Source organism: Scleropages formosus, chromosome 25, assembly GCF_900964775.1.
Source record: "Scleropages formosus chromosome 25, fSclFor1.1, whole genome shotgun sequence".
Lineage (NCBI taxonomy): Eukaryota > Metazoa > Chordata > Actinopteri > Osteoglossiformes > Osteoglossidae > Scleropages > Scleropages formosus.
In genome coordinates, this window is record NC_041830.1 from 5,340,212 (window position 1) to 5,365,244 (window position 25,033).

At 43.1% G+C, this 25,033-nt stretch overlaps 1 protein-coding gene across 3 annotated transcripts in view; it reads right to left on the minus strand.

Annotated features, from left to right (window-relative positions):
- Positions 1–3,654: 3,654 nt before the first annotated feature.
- The window catches only part of samd14 (sterile alpha motif domain containing 14), a 28,174-nt gene continuing 6,795 nt past the window's right edge, over positions 3,655–25,033 (minus strand). Inside the window, exons 3-10 of one of the 3 annotated variants that reach the window (XM_018741989.2) lie at positions 16,536–16,693; positions 15,023–15,353; positions 14,796–14,883; positions 14,350–14,418; positions 10,737–10,875; positions 7,715–7,828; positions 5,899–6,054; positions 3,655–4,333 (exon numbers count right to left, since the gene is read on the minus strand). In XM_018741989.2, the coding sequence (XP_018597505.2) occupies positions 4,178–4,333; positions 5,899–6,054; positions 7,715–7,828; positions 10,737–10,875; positions 14,350–14,418; positions 14,796–14,883; positions 15,023–15,353; positions 16,536–16,693 (1,211 nt within the window). In that variant the 3' untranslated portion in view covers positions 3,655–4,177. Of the gene's footprint in view, positions 4,334–5,419; positions 5,575–5,898; positions 6,055–7,714; positions 7,829–10,736; positions 10,879–14,349; positions 14,419–14,795; positions 14,884–15,022; positions 15,354–16,535; positions 16,694–25,033 lie in introns of those variants that run through there. The other 2 variants (XM_018741988.2, XM_018741990.2) reach the window with 2 other exon arrangements.

The window sequence follows — 25,033 nt, forward strand, 5'->3', positions numbered from 1 at the left end:
TGCCGCTGCTGGATTGGCTGGTAGGGAAACCGCTTAGTATCGAGGAAAGTTATTGGCCAGAAGAAACCAAAGGGGATTGTGGGAACTGTTTTTTGTAGTTGTGTCACCTCGACCAATGTTACTAAAGGAACATACAGATGTATTATCTTATTACAAACGTTTTTATTGTAATGTAATTTTTATGAGTCCTTAGTCCTGAACTGGCCGACTTCCTTTAATATACTTGGCTGCTTCTCAGTATACGTAAAGAATATGAAGTACAGTTTGCAAATATGCAGTATTGCTATACATTTCAGTGAATTTGAGAGATTGCACATGCAAAAAGTTATTTTGTAAGAAGGCATGTTTGTTTTGACTGTGGTCTGCAATGAGATGTAATTATGAGTCCTGTTACTTGCAGTTTACAGTGTTCTGTAACAGTGAATTTTGTGTTGCAGTAATTGTATATCTGCTCACAATCACAGTATACTTGGAAACATTTTTAAATTGACATGTCAGTGCATATAAAGTGCTATAACACAAATAACCACTCGCCAGTAGTTATTGATGGTATGAGCCTGGTCCAGAATTCGAAAGGAAATGCAAGACCTTCTCACAGCTGGCAGAATTAGCCTTTTCATATTTCCCCCACGAAGGTGTCGAGCCATCACACTGATATTATCTCCGATGTTTACAAGGAGACGTCTATTCAAGATACGGAGAAAGCCAACGGGGGTTTAGGCAGAGGAATCCACTTCAGAAATTTTGCTCCTGAGCACAATGTTCAAGAATGGAGGAAGATCCTCCGCAGTCCTTCTAACAAAACAAGTCTAATTAGGTTCCTGGGGGAGGAATGGAAGGGGACAAAAATGAGAGAAAAACTGGGAGCCAAGGTGCTATATGTTACCTGCGAACCACTCTGCTACAGGATAACAAAAGAACTGTGGGAAGAAGACACAGAGCACAGGAAGAAGCTGGCACCTGCCTGCTTCTCCATGCTCTCCATGTAGTAGAATCTGGCCGCAAGTCTGTTATTATAGCTGAGGACACGGATTGGATGTCTTGATATTGTACAAGAAGTCTAGTACAATAAACCTGGCAAGGTTCCTTGGCATCAACAAACTAAGTCATGTTCTTGGAGGTAGCATCTGTGATGCCTTGATTAGCATACATGCCTTCACAGACTGTGACACTTCTTGTGCTTTGACTGTGTGTGGCAAGGTATTGACCTTCAACCAAATGAAATCTGACAAAACCTTTCAGGAGGCCTTTAGTAAATTAGGACGCTCATGGGAGGTTACAGCAGAACCGTCTGTGAAGCTGCAGAAAGTCTCCTGCAATATGTACATGATGTCCACCCAAACAGGTGAAGTGAACAAGCTTCAATACCAGCTGTTCTGTGCCACGCATGGAGAAGTCAAGTTGTCAACTCCCTTTTGTGAAGACCGTCTGTTCATGCATACCCTCAGTTTTGACTATCAAGCTGGGTTCTGGAGGAGATATATGCAGAGCCAACCCTTTGTCCCAAGACTTAAGGGTAGTGGTTGGACAATAGATGAGGCTAAAAAGCTATCTGTTGAGTGAATGCTGAGCTTGCCTGCTTGCCTGCAAGTGTGTGCATGTATGAAAATTCCCTGATTGGAGTTGCCTCGGAAATGGACTGAATTGCACAAACATGTGCGAACTACATGGGGGGTGCAGTAGAGCAGCGGGCTTGACCAGGTCCTGCTCTCTGGTGGGTCTGGGGTTTGAGACCTGCTTGGGGTGCCTTGCCATGGACTGGCGTCCTGTCCTGGGTGTATCCCCAGTGTTGCTGGGTTAGGCTCCGGCTCATGTGTATGTGTGTGTGTGTGGTAGAGCTTACAGAGCATTACAGTGATTGTCAATAACTCAGTGGCATGTGAATATAGCACAATCTGGTGAAATTGTACTTCATGAATGTAAAAGAGGTTGATTAATATTTAAGTTTCTATAGTAACATGAACAAGAAATGGATATATTTTAGTTTCAATGAAAGAGGTTGCTTGCAGAAACTTTAAAAACTGTATTTTATTTTCTTTGATATCGTACTTGGGGGGTGTGGTGGCGCAGCGGGCTTGGCCGGGTCCTGCTCTGGGGTGGGTCTGGGGTTTGAGTCCTGTTTGGGGTGACTTGCGATAGACTGGCATCCCGTCCTGGGTGCATCCCCTCCCCCTCGAGCCTTGCGCCCCGTGTTGCTGGGTTAAGATCTGGTTCACCGTGACCCCTGCTTGGGATAAGCGGTTTCAGACTGTGTGTGTGTGTGTGTGTGTGTGTGTGTGTGTGTGTACTTTCTTTCTTTAACAACATACAAAACCCTTACTGTAAGCTTTTGCAAAAGGAATACTTGGAAATCTAAAATATGCTCTTTCCGATTGACACGAATGCAGAAGACATTAAATAACCATCTAAAACAAATATTTTTGTGAAACATCTAAGTCCCTAAGACTTTTGTGCAGTACTGTATGTTTCCGCATTTCTCTCACAAGGTACGTCCATTCAAGGAATGATGATTACATGGGCTATCATATCAAAATATGAACTAGAAGCATTTTGGAAGTAAAAAAAAAACACAGAGGGAAAGCTGGTAGCATAGGGGTTAGAGCACCTCCCTTTGGAGCCAAAGGGCATAGGTTTGAAACTCATGGTACCCTTGAGCAAAGTACTTACCCTCAACTGCTCCACTCAGAAAAACTATCAAACTGGGTAAGTTGCTGTTGAGAAAAGCATCAGCTAAATGAAATGTTAAAAGGGAGCTAGTCATGTTTGGTACAATTTGTGGTTGGAGCAAGGGAGAAGAAAACTATGGTGAGAATTTGAAAGTGATACTATGTTGTCTGCAGTTCCAGATTCCTGTCAGCACATATTAACTGGGCTCCTTGCAAAAAATCAAAAATTTACAAAACCACTGACATGAAGAAGCATTGCATTTTACCACTCCTAAAGGAGGTCTGGTTTGTTTTCAAGAGTCTACGAGCAACAAAGAACAATGTTGACATGTTTTTTGCATTGCAATGATTTAATACAATAATAAATGAAACATAAATGACAACCACGACAATAAGTAAAACAATATAATTGCAACTGCAGTAACGAAAGTTTGTGACCTAACTGATGGTATTGTGTGTGGGGATAAATCCCCCTCCCCCTCCTCACAGCCCCATACATACAAGGATTCATGCTTAATCAGTTTTCTGTACATAAGAATAAAATCAGAGGACAAAACCTTTCACAAGATCGATTTTTAGGGATTTTCAGGTTTTTGGGGCTATAACTCACAAGTTGTTCTGATCTAGTTGCCAAGTACTCAGTCATGGCAGGAACAGTCATGTTTGTTCATAAACTAACATAATGCAAAAAAGACACTTATATTAAACATTGAAAATATGCACTTGCTTTAACCACACAAGAAAGTACAGTATTCATTGTTAGAATCTGTAACATCACTGAATGCAATGATGTTAGAAACAAGGTGAAATGTGATGAAAACAACTGATGCACTGAATTATTTAAAAAACATAACAGGACGGACACACACACACACACACACACACACACACACACCATCTGAAACCGCTTCTCCCATACAGGGGTCATGGTGAGCCAGAGCCTAACCTGGCAACACAGGGTGAAAGGCTGGAGGGGGAGGGGACGCACCCAGGACGGGACGCAAGTCAGTTGCAAGGCACCTCAAGCGGGACTTGAACCCCAGACCCACCAGACTAATTTGACTCTGGAAAACTAACCAGTTTGATTTTAAAATTTCAGATTTTTAGAATCAAATAGGGTGGCAAGGTGGTGCAGCGGGCTTGGCTGGGGCCCACTGTGTGGCTCGTCTGGGGATCGAATCCCACTTGGGGTGCCTTGGGGTGGACCTCGGGACAAGCTCCTGTAACTTGTGTGTGGTGTCAAATATTTGGAGCTAATAGATGTTGCTAGAACAATTTAACAAGTTTTTTGTGGACTCTCCTGGATACGTCGCGCTATGACGTAAAGGATATTTTTATTGATGGAGCAAAGTACGAATTTGTACGATTTTCAGGAATATTCTGTCGGATGCAGAAAAAGGGTGTTTTGAATACAAGGTGGTCATTTCACACACTGCCTCTTCCTCTTTGTCTGTATGGCAAAGAGCCATAGAGAGGGAGCGGGACAGGGGTAGACTGCCCCCTGGTGCTTCCTAGCTCTTGCGCTGCTCCTGGTCCTTCTTGCGCTGCTTCTCCTTCTGCTTTTCCAGCTTGTCTAAGGCCTTGCGCTCCTTTTCGGCGGCAGCGTGGATGTCTTTGAGACGGCGCTTTAGTGCACTGCGGTCTGAGGAGTTGGTCACGCCAAGCCCCTAAAGAGACATGTACGGGATCAGGACCGACAAGGGCAAACAGAAAAAAAAAACAGTTCATCTTTTTCCTATCACAGTGTAATCATTTTACAAAAACCAAAACAATCTTCCTGAACAGCAGTTGTGGAATCTACCAAGTTAGAGGAATAGTTGCTTTCCCATTGTCCTGCTTTAGGTGAGACAGGTTTTTGCGCACGTCGGTTTATGATGATGAACTTTCATGTACCCATACCATGGCATCATATTTGTTATTACTTATCTAAGACCTAACAAGACAGGTCTGGTGGCGCAGTGGGTTGGACCGGGTTCTGCTCTCCAGTGGGTCTGGGGTTTGAGTCCCACTTGGGGTGCCTTGTGATGGACTGGCATCCTGTCCTGGGTGTGTCCCAGCCCTTTGCCCTATGTTGCCAGGTTAGGCTCCGGCTCCCTGGGACCCATATGGGACAAGTGGTTTCAGATGGTGTGTGTATTCAAGGAAACAGCCAGCTGAGGACCTATAAAGTGTCTGTTTCTCAAATGACAGACAGTGATTTTAGTTGTGCGTCTGGACCTTCTGCTTCTTTTTATACGGGTGGTCCCTGATTTACGCTGGTTCGACTTACGATTTTTTTCAATTTTATGAGCTGACGATAGACATTCAGTAGAAACCGTACTTTGAATTTTGATTTTTTTTTCCCGGGCGAGCGATATGCGGTGCGATACTCTCTCGTGATGCTGGGCAGTGACAGCGACCTGCATCTCCCATTCTGTCACGCAGAGGTGTGTATTAGGTGTATTAAATGCATTTTCCACTAGGATATTTTCGACTTATGATGGGTTTCGGGGAATGTAACCCCATCATAAATCAGGGACCACCTGTATGTAATAATAATTTGACTGTTTTTTTAAAATGAATTGAATGGTTTCTTGATAAAAAAACGTTTAATTTTTTTTCAAAGACAAAAACTTCTGGGTGATTCCAACCTTTTCAACTCCCCTTCTCTCTCTTTCTCTCTCTTACACTCACACACACACACACACACACACACACACACACACACACACACACACACACACACACACACACACACACACACACACACACACACGCATATGGATATGGCCAGCTGCTGATACTTAAAGACCAGTTACAAGTCAGCTTCCTTGGAGGCCTTGGGATGATGTTTTGGGGGAACAGGTTCAAAGTGGTATGGAAAAGAAGAGGCTTGTTTTTCCTTTTACCCAGAAGGGCCTGTTTGTTTCTGGATCATTTAAAAAAAGAAAAAAAAAAAAAACTTTTTAGTTAAAGCTCTCCTGTCCTGTGCCTTAGTTCCACCCTGTGATGCCCTGGGAAAGTGGGAATGATAAGCACACATTATAGCCTGATGGTTCATAGTTCAAGTCCTAGGAGGAGCCATGTGCTTAACTTTTATAGTTCAAGTAAAATATTCAGCTGTATATATATATGTGAAATTCGCACTGGATAAAACTGGCTTTGGACAAAAGCTAAAGTTAAATAGCTATTATAATAGAACATTGGTACAGTAAGATAAATTCAGGTTATGGCTGATTCGTCTTTCACTCACCTTCAGTTTACTGCTGTCCATCTGCAGCAGCTGTTCTCCGTCAATTTCTCTGGCAGTGAATTCCGGGATATACTGCTCCATGTTTAACCCTTTCAGCCACTGGCAGACTTGTTGGGTGCTCCAGGTTGACACCAGGCACATGGGTTCATCCACAAACTGTAGTCCGGGACAGAAAGGAGACAAGGAAACGAGAGAAATTCACACAAATGGTGACTTCTCCTTCGGAGGGATCCACCCGCAGAACACAAGTTACCTTACGTAGTCATTTTTTTTTAATCCTCTCAAACTTTGAGGTGTCACGCCCAACACCACGCCCCAAGCACCTGATCCGGATCAACCAGATCAAGTATAAAGAAAGCCGGTTCACCACCATACCCCCGCGGAATCTCATCAGAGACAACCGTCCTTTTGTGCCTCCAGTGTTTGATGTCCAGCGCCCCTTCGCCCTTTCAATCTCCTCCATGTTTCCTAGTTCCAGACCCCTCGCCTCGTCCTACGAGCACATCTCCAGCTCCTTGCCCGTACTCTGCTGGCCGATCGCCTGGCACTTTGCCCGTCCCCGGCAACGATTTCCAGCCTAGTCCCACAACTACAAATAAACTTACCTGCAATTAAATCCAATGTCCTCCACATCATCTGTTCATCATGACATGATGCCGTTAAAATGTTAAAATAACCGAAAATCTGAGTGGGGCTAGTGTTGAAGGACAGTGTTAAACAGATTACATTTAAGGTAGGACTTAATATGGAATTGCCTGGGATAAAATATATGCTGGTTTAATTTCTCTGCCTTAACTAGGATTTCAACTCCATTGCACAACGAATATGCAAGTTCAGTACTTGATTTTGTTTTTAGTCATATTATTAAATTTACTGTGTAGATACATTTGAGCAAATAAAATGTTTCAGTAATTGTAAATAAATTTTTACACCCAGTGCAATAACTAGTTACTGTATTTACTACTTTATTTCTCAGGGGGCTAAGGCCTATTAGTGAATAATTTGTCAGGTGCACACAGGACAGGATGCCAGTCCACCACAAGGCACCCCAAGCAGGACTTGAACCCCCGACCCACCAGAGAGCAGGCACAGAGGAAACCAGCTGTGCCACCATACACCCCCCCCCCCCACAATAGTTCACATTTGTATTCAATTTTGGGGTGAAAAAGAAAACATTTATTTACTTACAGTTTTACAATTAGGACATATAAATAAAGTTTAACACTATTAAAATAGTTCTTTACCAACATTATCATAATCTTGACAAACACATAATAAAAACCCCCAGCCAATCTAATTTTTTCTTTTTTTGTTGACAGTTCTTTGACTTATGGTGACCAGTTGTGTGGTTTTCATGGTAAGGGAGGGTACAGAAGGGCTTTACCATTGTATTTTTCTGTACATGTATTTTCAACTGTGAACACAAAAGCTTTGCACACCCAGAGCTGGATTTGAACCTACAACCAGATGTGCAGTTAAGACACCCAAAATGATCTTGGGCTTTGGTTTCCCTGGGCCAGAACACCCAACCGGAGGTGGTGTGAATTTCAAAGGGCTCCATCAGTGTTACTATGATAGAGGAGCCAGAGAGCTCAATCAGGGGTCAGGTCTGAGCCCCTTAAAGACCAAAAATGAGCGATATTGAGGCAAGCGAAGTGAAGACAAGCAAGTTTATTTGAAAAGCAGTGAAAAGTTTCCATTATATGTTGTTCCCAAAAGCAAAATTATTTTTGTTTCGTTTGTTGTTATTTTTTTTTTCATGGCACAATGAGCAGACTCGGCCTCAAGTCACTAGAAGGAAAGGGTTGCCACTCACCTCATCTGAGGACTGGGAGAGCGTCTGGTATGGATGGGAAGACCTGGATTCCGCCCCCGAGCCGCTGGAAACGCGAGGACTTCGCGGGCAGAAATCATCACTGAGTGTTGACTCCTAGAGGGCAAGAGATGTCCGTAAACATTTTGAACATTCGTTATTGCTAACTGATTTCTCTCATTGCAAGTCAACATTACCTGCAAGGTTTGTTTGGTTTAAAACCTCTAATCTCTGGTATTTCAGTTCTAGTCTGAAGTTTCATTTCAATCCTCATCTGAAAATGTCCCTCTCCTCTCCTCTCACCTGTTTTGTAAGAAGGTATCTGAGATAGCGGTATACTGATTATAGAATAAGTTACACTCTAATTCAGTTGCCTGGAATCCCATCAGGAGTGGTAGCCCACATTAGGCGTGCTCTTCCTCGCTGCTTATGGTCACAATATTCCTTTAAGTGGGGAAACGAAATCCAGCATTTCCAGTTCTCAGTCAGGACGTGACAAAATCACCCATGGCCTCTCCCAAGATGCTAAGCTCGTTTGAAAGCCATTATCCCAAGCCAGGCAGCCAGAGCGAAATGTAATGGGCTTTGTTCTTCAGCGGCGCTCTAATTGCTACACAGGCCATGAGCGAGATCTTTGCTTTGGCACTAACTACAACCGAAAAGCTCCGCATAAAAAGCTAACTGTGCATTTAAAGGGCATCTTTTCGTAAGCCATGAGCATTTAGATTCTGATTATGTCTGCTGGAAAGATTTTTCCCCCTTGATGTTTCACGGATCAGCTGTTTCTTTTTTTTTTTTTTTAAAGAATGCAGTTATATTTCCCAACGTGAAGTTCAGTAGATACTGATATATGTATATGATATAATCAGCACCTGTATGTAAGCCAGGGTCTTCATTATTTAGGGGTTTCTGTGGTGGTTGCGTTGTACCAGGACATCTGACACACTAACTTTGCTACACTTATGGTTATTGTGGCCTTTTACTACATCCATACAAACTGAGAAAAATCACTGCCCTGCAACATTTGCTTGTCTTCTATCTAGACACACAATAAACTAGATGCTCAAAAAGGAGGTATTTATTGGACTGTATGTACAGTCAAGAGGTTTTCTCATTTCAGACTATAAAGAATAGAAGTTCTAGAATACAATAATCTTTTTTAAAAAAAGATGGTTTATATTTGTCTCCAATCCATGGTCTGTTCCTGAGTCGCTTGTTTCCATACCCATTGGCGTGGAGAGTAAACAACACATAATTTATTATAAGATTTTATGCCAGTAACCTCTGGAAATTTATGGATTACCCTTTATTTCAGTTGCAGGGAATGGAATGAAGCTATGTCCTCTATAGCTACATCACATCACATCATCTGAAATCACTTGCCCCATACAGGGCCATGGGGAGCCAGAGCCTAACCCAGCAACACAGGGTGTAGTGCTGGAGGGGACACACCCAGGATGGGACACCAGTCCACGACAAGGCACCCCAAGTGGGACTTGAACCCCAGACCCACCGGAGCACAGGATCTGGGCCAACCCACTGAGCCACTGCACCACCACATCCCTCCCTTTTATAACTATATTCTAGGCATTATGGATTAGAGCACTATCAGTACATGGGCCATCGACGTAAATGCTTGCTTTCCATGCTTTGGTCAATGAAGTGCCCCCTTCAAGACCTCTGGAAATCCCCAAGGAGAACAAGAGCAACTGCATTAGCCTTTAATATGTTCAGTTCCAGGAATCCCAAGATATGAAATCTCTGAGAACACTGCCTACATTAACTGTAAAGTCTGAGTGCTGAATCTGCTTGCTTTGATAACCTCCTCACAATTTTATAATTTAATTATGAACTTTACTTTTTCTGTTAGCAGATTTTTTTTTTCCGTATACATTTATTTATTTAGCAGACACTTTTCTCCAAAGCAATTTCCAATGAACTCACCTTATTCACCGCGGTGACATACACTGCTAGATACATTACTTACAATGGGTCACTCATCCATACATCAGCGGAACACACTCTCTCTGTGTGAAACTGAGCAGCATATCTTTGGAGTGTGGGAGGAAACCAGAGCACCCAAAGACTTACACTGCTAGATACACTACTTAAAATGGGTCACTCATCCACACATCAGTGAAACACACTCTCTCTCTGTGTCACTCACACACTATGGGGGAACCTGAACAGCATGTCTTTGGAGCGTGTGAGGATTTGGAAATAATTCAACTTAAAAATATGACAAACACAAAAAAATTAGACTTTCTTAGTAAATTTGTGCAGCACAGGTTACATCTGAGTGTAAAAAGTATGCTGAAACAGATTCTGAAAAAAGCGAAAATGCCATAAAAAAAGCCTGTTAAACATGCTTTGTTTATCATATGTTCTACTTGTGTTTAATATTCACAACTTTCTCCTGTAATGACAAGCAGAAGAGGCCCTAGACCTGGTACTCAAGTAAAATATACATATATATACACTGTATATATATATATACATATAAATGTATAATGCAGTTGTTTTCACTGAGATCATCGTGCAAGTTTATAACGACATATTCCACTAACTTCTGTATAATACATTTCATTTGCCTTCATCTTTTCAAATTGTCTTTAAATGCCTAGACTGGTGGCAACTAAGCTGCAACAGCATTAGATGATTTTTGAAATCAACCTGTAAAATATATAAAATAGGTTTTTGATTGTTTTGTAAAATATTCTCAGCACTATGAAAATAAATAGTAACTGTTACTCATCGTCTCTTTTGCGTTTGATTGTTTCCTAAAGCTTTTTATTAATAAAACAATTTGCACACGAGAAGTCGCTGTTTTTTCAAACTGTAAAGGAACTGCTTAAAATTTGGATTCGTACAGGTCCCACAAAACCGAAACGCGATCAGATTGGGCCATTGTGAGCACACATTTTGTTCAGAGTTATTTATTTAGAAGTTGCACAACAAGTCTCGAACTCTCATATCGATAAAGAATGCTCCGAAACGGTTCGTCAAATTAATGACGAATGTTTACCTGGGAGGCAGACCTGCAGCTTGGTGAGGTGGTCTTGGGGGTGATGCTGGATGAGGCTAAGCCCCTTCCACTGTCACTGAACCAGGAGAAAGGCACGAAGGGTGGTCCTGAGGACCGTGATGGGCTCTCAGAGGGCTCCCTGCTGGCAGAGAAGATGGGGTTTATGGGCAGGACAGCTCATACATTTAGTTTACACAGTTACCCGCTTTGAGAAAATGTCATTTGCACTCCCCACTGCTTTGAAACACATATTCCCCATACACACTGTCTGAAACCACTTGTCCCAAGCAGGGTCGGAGGAAACCGGAGCCTAACCCGGCAACACGGGGCACACACCCAGGACAGGGCGCCAGTCCATCGCAAGCCACCCCAAGCAGGACTCAAACCCCAGACCCAACAGGGAGCAGGATCCAACCAAACCCACTGCGCCACTACATGCAATGAGGTTACTTTGCTCCATGAAATCACCCTGTTAGGTAAATTCTCCCTGTGAGGTGGTCATAATAACCAAATTACTATTACTTCTAATAGAAAAAATTATTGGTTTGGACTGTAGCAATTTCATGACATTTTTGGAATAGGACTCAAACTAGGCTCGTTGTGGTATGGGGGTCTCCCACAGCTCTGCTGGTGTTGCCTGGCATACAGCCATATGGCATGCGGCTGCTCCGAAGAGCTTCCGGCACCTGTAAATAAACTGGGCTGTAAAAAAAGGGGCCGTGGAAATGAAAAGGAGCCTGGGTGTGGCTCGGTGGATCAAATCTTTTTTTTCAACGCGAGCAGCTCCATTGCTCAAGAGGTTTGTGGCAATGGACAAAAGATGGGGAAAAGTCTCCAGGAAATGGAAGAGGCGGTGCAGAGGATAGTGACTGGGGGACGGGGAGCAGTCTATTTTGATTTAGTTTAGATTGAAATAAAAGATTTTGCTGAAGCCTGTTGTCCTGTGCATCTGTCCTGCCCATGTGACCACCTCCACTTCACAATAGGTGACAACTCGTGTGTAGCAACACCGGCGTGGGGAGCAGATCGTGTGGGAGACCAAGCATCAGTGGAACAGAGAGGACCAAATAGAGGGACGGGGTACTGAAAAGCTTAACGTGGAGTTACCATCAGAAACTGGGTTTGGGGGGACTTCAGGAAGAGAGATTGACAGCGGACGAGAAGAAGGCATGATTTCACACCTTGGACAGACTGGTGGGAGGATTTTGATGGGGTTCTGTATAGATCTAGCTTTCAGAGTGTGCAAGAGCAAGGAGAGGCAAGCGAGAGGACAGCATGTCTGCTGAAGTTTGCTGAGAGATGCATTTTGAGGGGTACAGTAGGATGGTGGAATGAGGGGAGGAACAGATTGGTCATGTCGCTGTTTTCTAAGACGGCAACTCTGGCTCTGCTACAGAGACGTATCATTTTAATATTTTTCCCCACACTGTCTGTTAAATTGCTACAAGTGACAAGACTCTTCAAGTTTTGTTCCAAGGATGACAAGGATTATGTTTTTATCAGCCTGCTCTCAGAAAGGAAAATAGTTGAAACAGAGCCCTTCAAGAAATCACCGCAGCAGGGCGGCACGGTGGCACAGCGAGTAGCGCTGCTGTCTCACAGTGCCTGGGTGGTGTGAGAGGATGTAGGTTTGATCCCTGATTGGAGTTTGCATGGGTTTCTTCCTTGTGTCTGTGTGGGTTTCCTTTGGGTGCTCTGGTTTCCTCCCACTCTCCAAAGACATGCTGTTCAGGTTCCCCCACAGTGTGTGAGTAACAGAAGAGAATGTGTGTGTTCCACTGATATAAGGATGAGTGACCCAGTGTAAGTAGTGTATCTAGCAGTGTAAGTCACTGCGGTGAATAAGGTGTGTGGGCTCATAACACTACATAGAGTTCATTGGAAGTTGCTTTGGAGAAAAGTGTCTGCTAAGAAAATGTCAATGCAGACAAAACATTTAAAGAAGGTTGTTCTGGATGCATTTTCACATGGCTATTGAAATAAAACTCGTGAACTAAACCAATCACGTGATTTGCTTTGAATGTGATTTGAAAATTTTACTGCCAGCACAGAATTTTACCAGATTTACATGAATAACAAGTTAAATTGGTTGCCACTCCTGACCTGAGTTTCTCGAGTGAGGAACTGCAGTTTTACCCCATTCTACCAGTTGAAATCATATGCAAAAAAGACTATTTCTTTTTCCCAAGTCCAACTGAGGTGCTTGGACAAAGGGAAGATCCTCCAGTTCAGCGAGCCGTCATCTGCCACCGAACTTCTGGCAAATCAGATTTCTTTCTGTTCTGTCTCTTTTTCGTTCTTTCTATTCTGGTTTCAGTTTTTTTCTGGGTTCTTGTTCTCCATCATTTCTTGCTCTCTGGAGGGAAGGTACAGTACAGTGACGGATATTAATTTAGGGGTTAAGGAGGTTTATTTCCTGTCTTGCACCTATAAATTATGTTTTGGCTTTTGGAGTTGTATCATTTTGAGCCTAATAATCACAGGTAAGTGCTCATTCTTTCTGCAGATGTTTTTAGTTGTGTGAAGGCTAATGAGTTTGTCTCATCTCCACTGTGACAGGCTAGGAGATTGAGACGGGGTGCCGCACATCGCTGCTGTTGTATGTCCTATATATCGAACCTTCAGCTGAAATGATGCAGCAGGCTACTGGAGAGATGGGTTTGGGGATTCCTGGTGGGGGAATTTTTATGGCGAATTATGCAGATGTATGCAGATGAATCGACGGGGTTTGTCGCATTGGAGGGGTTTCCAGGCGGTGGTGAAAATGATCGATGTCTATTCTGAGGCCACAAGTTGAAGGCTGTGAATGAGGGGAGGTGGGCAGGTAGGACTGATGTCATTCCAAAGTTTTTAAATTGAATAAAATTAAAAATCGAAATGAAATTCCCGTGTAAAATGATCAGAGTTATTACGTTGCTCTGGACTGGAAAATTGCACAGCCCTTTTTTTCACGAACCCCTGCGTTCTCATAAGTGGGAACAAATACAGCGTGTGTGTTGGTACGTCATAGGGAAAGCTTTGGTTGTTTCTTGTACGGATGCAAAGACCGAAAAATGGACAGAATTAACACTGTACTGAATACCAAGCCTGTTGTAAGAAAAAGTGGTGCATGTTATGAGCAGGACCTTTCTGTGACCCCATTATATGAGGATTGAATGCAGATTCCTTCTTAGATGACTTTACATGGGGACCGAGCCCCTGGCAATGAGAACCTCAACACACACAGTCTGAAATCACCTGTCCCGAGCAGGGTTGCGGCAAACCAGAGCCTAACCTGGCAACACAGGGCACACGCCCTGGACCCCGGACAGGACACCAGTCTGCCACGAGGCACCCCCAGCAGGACTCGAACCTCGGACCGCCCCCGGTTCACCAACAGACACGCGAAATATGACATTACTCAGACATCTGCTCTTTATCCTTCCATAGTTCAGCCACACTCAAGGCACAGACACATGCGCATAGCTGCGTGACACTAACCGAACTGCTCTTAAGAGGTGTTGTGCAAAGATCTACTCTGCATGCATCGATTTTGATCACGAACTTAACACGTTGTATTTTGCGCAGTACGGAAAGTCACGAGCCCTCGGATCTGCAGCGCGGGTAAGCTCACCTGTTTCCCACCGACAGCCTATTGGACTTCTCCTTCCTAACTTTTCCATAGGAGCGACGCAGTGTGACTCTGTGGGGAGAAGTGGCAATGCTAACAGTCACATCAGTCATGGTACAAGATACTCCAATGTCTTCTTGGTATAAAAAATTAAAAGCATTATTAGGCATCTATTAAGTTAGCATAGACTGTTGTTAAACTGTAGGTGTTCACGTAGGAAACAATTCAGATCAGGCTGATGTGCAGAAAAATATGTCCTCCATCGCTAAAGATATGCAGTATAAATTGAGACCGTGTGGCCACACGTTATCCTATTTAGCAGCGACCTGTAAGCACTGAACAAACACGTAATGCACGCTGGCAGTTTAATTGAAAATGATTTCACGTGCATTGACAAGGTTAGAGCTACATTACGAATACAGAGATTTCATGCTCTACTGGAGCCCGACCCAAGATCCAGGAATCTCCTTTTGGTCTTCTTGTCTAGGATCACCGCGGGACTGCTCGGCTCCGCCTGGCCGCCGTCAAGGCCATCCTCTGACGGAAGAAACGCCATGTTATTCACGACAAAGCTTCATGCTTTGCTGATTCTCCATAACAACACACATGCGAAAGCCAAAAGCATCCTAGTGTTTCGGTGAAAACTTTACAAGCGGTGACGAGGTGGCATTTTGACCTTCGCTCTCAATTCGCTGCTCCCGTCGAATGTAGATGGGTGAGCTGTCTGAGCTAGGGCAGGAGCGGGATGGAGAACTTGTTGGCGTGGAGCAGAGGACCTCCTGCGATGGCGTGTTGGTGAGCTGCTTGTACCGGCCCCTGGGAGCCGGAGGGGGTGTTCGAGCTTCCTCGGCGGCGCGTCGCACCAGGGAGGTGTCGAAGGTGAAGGCGGGGCTCCGCAGCACAGGTGAGGACGAGAGCAGAGCATCTGGGGAGACGGAGGAGCCGTGCAGGGCCGAGTGCAGAGGAGACCGCATGCAGTGCAGGGGGCTGCCGTAGCTGTCCAGAGACTTCGGAGAGGAAAACACAGATTGATGGATCTGCTGAGACATTCTCTTTTTATCCTTCTTGGAATCTTCTGAAAGATGTGTTAGAGCTCAGCAGACGCAGGATTTGCAAATGTGCAAAGAAAGAAGAATATTCGCGTAGCACGCAATAGCGTCGCCGATTTATGTTTAAATTTACGTTCGCGTTCGTCCGTTTAGCAGACGCTTTTCTGCAGAGCGGCGCACATCTCGTTGAAAATACAGCTCGCGCATTTCGTTCGGAGAAAGAGACATCGCTGCGGATGTGTGACTCTTAAGTACAGTTAGTTTGTTACTTTCCACCATATGCACAGATGTTCATTACACGAGAATCTGCATACAACTCAGAATATTGACGACTCCTGATCATGATCCTACTATTTTTTTTTTTAAAGACCCAAATGGTACTAAAATTATTGCTCACTGCTAAGGAGGTACTCTAGGGCAATGCCTACATTAATACATTTTGTTTCTAATTCTGGGAAGATGGTTAGATCCTGCAAATATCTAAGTGTACCAGTAATTTCTGGGGATTAATGTGAATCTTCCCGAAAAGCAATAAAATACAGTAAATACAATAAAAGTGCAATGATAACAAGAACAACGCAACACACAAATGTCAGGGAAGCAGGTCAAAACAGCAACATGAAAAGAAATAAAAATCATCGGACATGGACGAGGCTTTGGTGCCTAGCATCAATAAGGAGCAGGAGGGTTGAGGAAATTCCTTTCTGGATTAAGGTTAGAAAAGGATTTGTTATATTTATTCATTTAGCTGACACTTTTCTCTGGAGCAGCTTACAATGTTAATGTATTTAAAATAATTGACCTGTTTATACGGCTGGGTGTTTTTACTCGAGCAATTTAGGGTAAGTACCTTGCTCAAGGGTACTACAGCCGGAGGTGGGGCTCGAACCTGCGACCTTCGGGTCCAAAGGCAGTAACTCCACCCACTACATGACCACCTGTCTCAAAAAGAGCAATTATGTAAAATTTAAAAATAATTAACATGCATGAATACTAGGGTAAGTACCTTGCTCAAGGGTACTACAGCCAGAGGTGAGATTCAAACTTGTGACCTTTGGGTCTAAAGCCAGCAGCTCTAACTACTCCTATAGTGTCAGAGTAAATGCAGCAATGATGACTGTTCTCACACTCTTTGCATACCTTCCTCTCCAGGCTTTCATCTCCTTCGGTGGAGCTGACGCTGTCACGAAGCCGTGAGCGCGAGGGCCGGTGCCTCCTGGCTTTGACGGAGAGCTGTGCCCGAGCCTTCTGCAAACTGCTGTCGAGCAGCTCCGTCTCAGGGACGGCCTCGTTCAGGTCTGCTGGGACAGTCACAGCCAACGCTTTGGGATTAAGTTGCTACCAGCGGTCACCAACGATCACAAGTGTGAATGCGCAATACATCCTTCTTAGGCAAGAAAACCCAAAGGGAAATTTCAGTTGGCTGCAGCAGCATACACACACGCATACAACATACATGCATGCATACATACGACAAAGCAGAAATAAGTTAGCAAGTAAATAACTAAATAAATAAAGTTTATTTATACCCAAGGGAGGGCAGGGTGAAGAGAGGTGACGCAAGGTGTAGTGAGACAACACGAAGCCAGCTCAGTACTGCTCATCATTAAGAGATCATCGATAGGTACCCACCCCCGGTGGCGTAAGGACTCCTTATAAAACCAGATGACTTGACAAAACTCAGACATAAACTCATTACTGACCTTCTGAAGGCATTTTTTCCAAAATGACAAATGTTGTGAGCTGAGCAGCAGTTTGATGCTTTTGCTGGATGTTTTGATTGAGATCACATGGAAGAGGTGCACAATGTTTTTTTATATACAATTAAAAAAATAATGTACAGCACTTTACATAAAAAGTCACAATTAGCCTTTATATCCTTTTCAATAGCACTGCTGTAATGGACTTTAGTGGCAGCCTGAACAATTTGTAGAAGGCGATGTACCTTCTTAACATATTTGCTCTTGGTACTGTCTCCAGTAAAGACAAAAACTGCATCTTCACAACTGGTAGATGCAATATCTTCGCAACAGTTACCACAGGTAGGGTTGAGCAACAGGTAATCAATCCATGTTTAAGCATGTATGTCCTTGCAGTCAGACCCACATGGTCTACCCTGTTATTTGCTGTTAAGACCCTTCCCTCGTGTGAGGTGTTTTAGTTATGTGCATCTTCTGACTCCCCCCCCCTTTCTGGATTAGGGTTAGGGTTTTGAAGAATGGTCCCCAAACTGAACTTATTTTCAAATTCATGTAGGCCTGCATAGCATGGATCATAACGGAAGTTCAAACTTAGTATTCCAATCGTTTTTTTTCATTATTTATATCAATAGTGCCCCGTCTCAAAATGAAAATTAGCAACATTTCAGATTAGTTTTCAAAGATTTGAGATTTTACACACACTGACTGAAACCACTCGTCCCAAGCAGGCTCACAACAAGCCGGAGCTGAACCCGGCAACACAGGGTGCAAGACTGGAGGGGAAACACCCAGGACAGGACGCCACTCCATCACAAGGCATCCTAGGCAGGACTCGAACCCCAGACCCACCAGACAGCAAGCACAGGGCAAGCCTGCTGCACCACCATGCCCCTACATTTAAGGACACAATAAAATGCAAATATATAATTCAAAAAGTAAATTCCAAATTTATTTCATATAGTTAGAGATCATACCTAGAAAATATAAATAAAAAAGAACTATTTGGAAGACTGTTTTTGCTCAACAACTTTCAATTAATTTTTTATATTTTACATTTCAACAGTGAGTTGGCATTTTAATGAAAATTTTATCAATGAGAATTGAATTAAATTTCAGATTGTTTTACTTTGTTGGAGAATGTGAATACTTACCATGTGCATGTATGAGAAGTTCACTAACCTGAATACTGAATTGGCATTTCCATTATATGATTCATTCATACATCGGAAAGTGAACTGCAGTTGCGTTACGGTATTTTGAGCTTCAACTTTAAATGTTCTCAGCGTTCAAAGCAAAGCTCCCCAAGTGGGGAAAAGTTCCTAACTGGTCTGATAAGCAAAGTGTTTGACCCAAAGCACATTAACAAACATCCACATGTATATAATTCACGAAATGCATAACCTGCATTTGATGAAAGTGCTTGCTAAACAAATAAATGATGTAAACAGCAAAACATACAAATTATTTTCATGGTGCAACAATTTTTATGGCAAAGAAATTAGCGGTGACCCAGACCTGCATATTCAGCCAGGCCATAAACATTAAATTCTCATCGACAATAGTGAAATATATCACAGCCTCCTCAGTGGAAGCACCATTCATTTTTTTTTTCGTAAGATGTTTACAAATACAATGTTCTCAAATACTCTTCTGGTCTTGTGGGGCAGTTACTCATTCCAGGAATCAATTTATTGAGCCTCTATAGTAAAGAAAACATGCCTGTGGTTGCAGACAGCGGTCACATTTTGCTTCCATTCCACCAGCAAATGAAAGACATAATCAATGGAGAATGTCTGATTATACATTGGAAGGAAAACGTACATAAGTCATCTTTTTTTTTTTAAAGATGGCAATAGCTTTGAAAAGTGATGTGTTCTAAGAAAAGATTATTGTCAACTTTCAAATTAATAGTAGTATTATAATATGGTATTAATAATCTTACTTTTATACTGTACTATATATAAATGTATAGTATATATAGTATGTATATATGTATATACAATATATAATATACTAATTATACTATTATTAATAGTATATAATAAATAGTAATATTAATAGTGAAGGGGGGTGTGGTGGTGCAGTGGGTTGGACTGGGTCCTGCTCTCCGGGGGGTCTGGGGTTCAAGTCCCGCTTGGGGTGCCTTGCTATGGATTAGCGTCCCATCCTGGGTGTGTCCTCTCCCCTTCCGGCCTTTTGCCCTGTGTTGCCGGGTTAGGCTCCGGCTCCCTGCGACCCGTATCGGACAAGCGGTTTCAGACAAGGTGTGTGTCTTACAATATAGTATTAATAATATTACTGTTATACTCATACTGTACTGTATATAGTATCTATATAAGTATATACTATATATACTATATACTTATTAAACTATTATTTATAGTATACAATAAATAGCAATATTAATAGTATTACAATATAGTATTAATAATAGTATTTATTAATAGCATAGTAAATAGTAATAATAAAAGTATTAATAATAGTCCCAACTTAGTCCCTACTTAGAATTAAGAACACACCCTACAAGCGGGATGTTCTCATTTCTGCACAGGTGTTTTTTTTGAAGCTGCGGTCGACTTTATGCTTGTTAGGAATTCACGCTGACCACTACAAGCATGATGTCCCCCTCTCCTTCCCATCCTATGCAGCCGAGCGCCCCGGTGATTCAGTTAGTATTGAATGTTTTAAAACAACAGTGTTTATGAGCTACTGCATCGCCATCCTTCATCTCTGAAGCTCAGCTCCCCAGGAACATCCATCTTTGTCTTAGGGGCTCCGGTGCTGCCCACATCTCTTGAAAACGAACACTAAATGGGGTTTCTAACCAACTGCGTGATGTTATTTGAGCTCTAACCTCTAACTGAGTTAAGCACGGGCTTGACAGTGAACCGGATCCATCGTACTCAGGGCCGGTCAGGTGTTTTGGAGCTTAGTTTGCAGAAGTGCCATTCTGGAGCGTGTTTTCAATGTATTTTCTACTGATAACGTGGGCTGCGTTCGATCAGTAACCAGATGCTCAGATTTTGTCCGAAAGCACGTGCAGCGCTGAGGAGAAGCACTAGGGATGGGTTGCTTAACATGGAACAGCGGACTGATAGAGTGTGGCATAGTGATGTAGGGGGTAGTGCTGATCGCTCACAACGTCAGGTTTGTATACCTGTATCCGGCCCACTATGGAGTTTGTAAGGGTTTTTTTTCCAACAGTCCAAAGGAATGCGGTTCAGGTGAAGCGGTAACTCTGAACTACCCTTGGTGTTGACTTGCGTGTACCCCGTGATGGAGTGGTGGGACTGCTCTGTCGAAGGCATATCCTTTCTTGTGCCCTGTGTCGCTATGCCCTACACAGGATGAGCAAATTGTGAATATGAATGGACTGGAGATTCTTCACTAGATTCCGTGCTACTGCAACGGGTTACGCCGGTTCAGTGAAAAATGCGTAAACAGCTCTACCAAGTAATCCACTGCTGTTTGTTGATTGAAATAAATTAAATTGCATAAAATCCTTTATACGTCTTAAAAAGCTCATCCGTCAACACGTTCAGTAGTTTCACAGTTGAAGCTCTATGCCAAGTGCGTTTGCTTAACTATATTAAACATTGTTATGTATGTTGGAGTATAATTCTCCGCAGTCCTCTTCCACTAACCTAGATCTTGAGTGGTGGTCTAAAGAGAGTCGACTCATTTCATTTTTCGACTACAGCAGGTTCTGTAGCCAGGATCAACAGACATTTAAATTTACTCATTTAGCAGATGCTTCGACTTCCAATGAAGGATGGATGAAGGGCTTGCTAGGCTAGATGTCTGAATCAGTCTTTGACCCCTATCTTAGCTAAAAAGGTACTTGATATTGAGAAAAACAAACAAACGCACACTGTCTGAACCACTTGTCCCATACAGGGTCGCGGGGAGCTGGAGCCTAACCCGGCAACACAGGGCGTAAGGCTGGAGGGGGGAGAGGACACACCCAGGATGGGACGCCAGTCCATCACAAAGAACCCCAAGTGGGACTCGAACCCCAGACCCACCAGAGGGCAGGACCTGGTCCAACCCGCTGCATCACCCCACCCATAAAAAAACAAACAGTACAGCGAATTTAAGAATCAATTTATAGTTATTGTTGCATGGATACAAAGATTTTATCTTTGGAAAACAGATCCTCCAGTGTTGCATGTGTTGTACGTTTTCAGTTTGTAGTTCAAGATATTTTGTTGGTTATATGACCTTGTCACTGAATGCAACGTTGTGACGGTGTTCGCTGCTACTGACGTTTGATTTCCATCAGAGCATTCAGCACCAAATTCATTCACATGAGGATGGGATGTGCTTCTCCATTAGCAGTTCACAGAGTTTCTCCACTGTATCCGGAAAGCACACATCAGCTGAACTGCTGTCCTCAGGGGCCAATCAAAGGAAAGACTGAGACAACTTCTAAATATAGCATCATCACTAGTTGTTTCAGATGCAGAACTGCACAGAGGGAATAAACTCGGAGGTGAAGAAATTGTGTTAAAGCCATCATTTTCTCACTTGTCCTGTCTGTCCTCAGTTGGATTTTAAATCTGGTTTATGTTTTCAGTTTATGAGCAGCAATGCACTGGAGGCAGCAATTTGATATGCAATTGCATCCCAATATTCACTCTTCAATTTTCAAATAAAAAAACTGAGAAATTACACTGAGATTTTATGACTCGCTTTGATTATGAAAAAACTTAGACAGGTGGCCTGCAATGATTTTTTTTGAGTGGGTACACTGTCTGCAGCACAGCAGCACAGCAAGTGGCGCTGCTGTCTCACAGCACCTGGGTGGCGTGAGAGGACATGGGTTCGACCCCTGCTCAGTCTGTGTAGAGTTTGTATGTTTTCCCTGTGTATGTGTGGATTTTCTCTGGGTGCTCTGGTTTCCTCCCACGGTCCAAAGAGATGCTCTTCAGGTTCCCCTCTAGTGTGTGAGTGACAGAGAGAGTGTGTGTGTTCCACTGATATATGGATGAGTGACCCATTGTAAGTAGTGTATCAAGTAGTGTAAGTCTTCGGGTACTCTGGTTTCCTCCCACAAACCAAAGATATGCTGTTCAGGTTCCCCCATAGTGTGTGAGTGACAGAGTGTGTGTTCCACTGATGTATGGATGAGTGACCCAGTGTAAGTAGTGTATCTAGCAGTGTAAGTCACTGCGGTGAATAAGGTGTGTAGGCTCATAACACTACATAGTGTTCATTGGAAGTTGCTTTGGAGAAAAGTGTCTGCTAAATAAATGTAAATTTATGTAATGTATTACTGGCTATTAAAACCATTAAGTCAAGCTGAAACACAATTCTGCTTCAAAAGGTTTAATCCAATGTTTATTTCAACAGGATTCAACAACATTGCTGCACTGGCTAAGATCAGAAGAACTTGGTGATTTGTCCCCATGAGCATTTATCGCCAGTGTGATTAACTTAATAGTTTGCATAAAAGGACATTCAATGCCACTCTTTCTTCCTGCATGGAATACTAATTGGGTTGGATGTAATGCTAAATGAGGCAAAGTACATTCTATTTTTAAATCCATCTCCCCTCTCTTCTCATAGTGTTATTCTGCCCTCATTCACACACAAAACACAGATATTGCATAAGGGAAAACACACACACACACACACAATTTATAAACTGAAACTGTGAAAGTGAACAGAAAGTAAACCACTTTCACAGATAATACAATTAATATAGCAGCAGGTTTAGAATTAATCACACACACACACACACACACACACACACACACAGTGTCTGAACCGCTTGTCCCATACAGGGTCACAGGGAGCCAGAGCCTAACCTGGCAACACAGGGCATGGGGCTGGAGAGGGACACACCCAGGACAGGATGCCAGTCCATCACAAGGCACCCGAAGCAGGACTCAAACCCCAGACCCACCAGAGAGCAGGACCCGGTCCAACCCTCTGCGCCACCACACTCCCCCCTAATCAAAAACAGCTTTAAAAAAGCAAATACCAGGTTTCCTATGCTCTACATTCTTAGAACTTGGGCAGAACAATCAATCACAACTATATCAGTCACGTAGCACATGTAGTAGGACCACACTCCTTTTTCCGTTCGGATAAGATTATTTAAAGCCGGCAATGACAATGAGCAACACACATAGTCACAGATTAAAAGCAGCCAGCTACACCTTCCAAGCCTTCTGATCCCTGGTCTAAGCATTATCTCCCTGTGAAGGGAGGGTTTCAGTGTCACAACACAGTGCCTTTACAATGAAATACTTTGCTGTCAGGGTACAGAATGTGAAGCTTCTCATTGCACAGCTATTCAAACCCAACCTATATTACAGCTTAGTACTGGATGCCAGAAAAAAAAAAAAAAAATCTGTGCTTCTCAGCCTAAACAATTTGGAAGAGGGAGATGTAGGTGGAACGTGGCATGACTCGATTAGGCTTAGAAGAGGACTGGTGGTGTCACACTGGCAGAAATACGGGCACGGGATCGTTCTCCGTGCATACCTTTGCTTTGATAATGCACACCCTGCTAGGGCCACAGAATGCTGTACCTTCCCATTACAACTCGTAAAACCCACCAAGATCGTAGCGCACGCCTTGGGTTCTATTAAGCTGTCAGGCACTGCAGATTACTAGAATGAGTAATGGGGGATACATCAGGGACCGAGCAAGATGACTTAAGATGTTAATGGCCCCAGTCTGCTGCCCCCATCCGCCCATCCGAGCAGCTGTCCCCCTCTCTCAAGACTAACATTAAGGATCTATTTTAATACAGGACTGTATCAATATATTAATCGTTTCCAGAGCCCTTAGAGTGATGGATATCAAGTATTTTCTGAGGTTTTCCCAACATGACAAATATAACTAATTCCAGCTCTTCATGCGATGATTATGGATGTTTTCTGTTGGCGTGAGACTTGAACTTTGAAATTAATATTTCCAGTTTATTCGCACAGCAATTGCTTTGTCAGTCATTTATCAAATTAATTACAACAACCAAAATTTGTAATTTGAGGCAGGGATAGGGTGACTGTCTCTCTTGCATGCTGCCCTTATTTAAAGTGCAATAGATGTGAATTCATGGGCTTCCAGAGGTGCTTGCTCGCATATGATGTTGTCTGTCGCATCCTGATAGGACTTGTACTCATATCATAGCAGAGTGGTGCTTCTCAGGCCTTGTCTTGGCATAGCCCTGGATACACACTTCATTTCACCTGAGAGAATGAACGACATAATTCGGTTTTTTGGCACTGATCATTGCAAACTGAGGGTAGAACCACCGTGTTAAGTACATACAAGTAACACTGTAAGTCACTTTGGAGAAAACCATCAGCTGAATGGACAAATGTAAATGTAAAGGTATAATTTCTCAGTCCAGTTAAATGATTTATTTGTAAAGGACTACTCGAAAAGGTTAGAAAATAGTTTCTGTGCAAGTAAAATGCATTTCACTCATCTGATCACGATGTCTGAACATTAACAGAGTTTAACAAATTAACAAAAATTTGTATTGTGCTTTTCACTCCATTAACAGCTTTAATAAGGCTAAGACACACACACACACACACACACACACACACTGTGTGAAACTGAATACTCCAAGCGGGGTTGCGGCGAGCCGGAGCCTAACCCGGCAACACAGGACACAAGGGGACACACCCAGGATGGGACGCCAGTCCATCACAAGGCACCCCAGGGACTCTAACCCCAGACCCGCCAGAGAGCGGGACCCGGCCAAGCCCGACGTGTCCCCCTTATAAGGCTAACAAATCAAGTTAAACAAAAACCGACTTACATAAGGTACAGCGCATCTGCCGGGATTCCCCGTTCTATAGCATATGTTGCACAAAACCAAAGCTGCAAAATGGCTTCAATAATTCTCTTTCTCATAAGTCGAATATATCACCCACAGTTGTTTTGTGCCCTGATAGAAGCGAGTAGAAGTTCCAG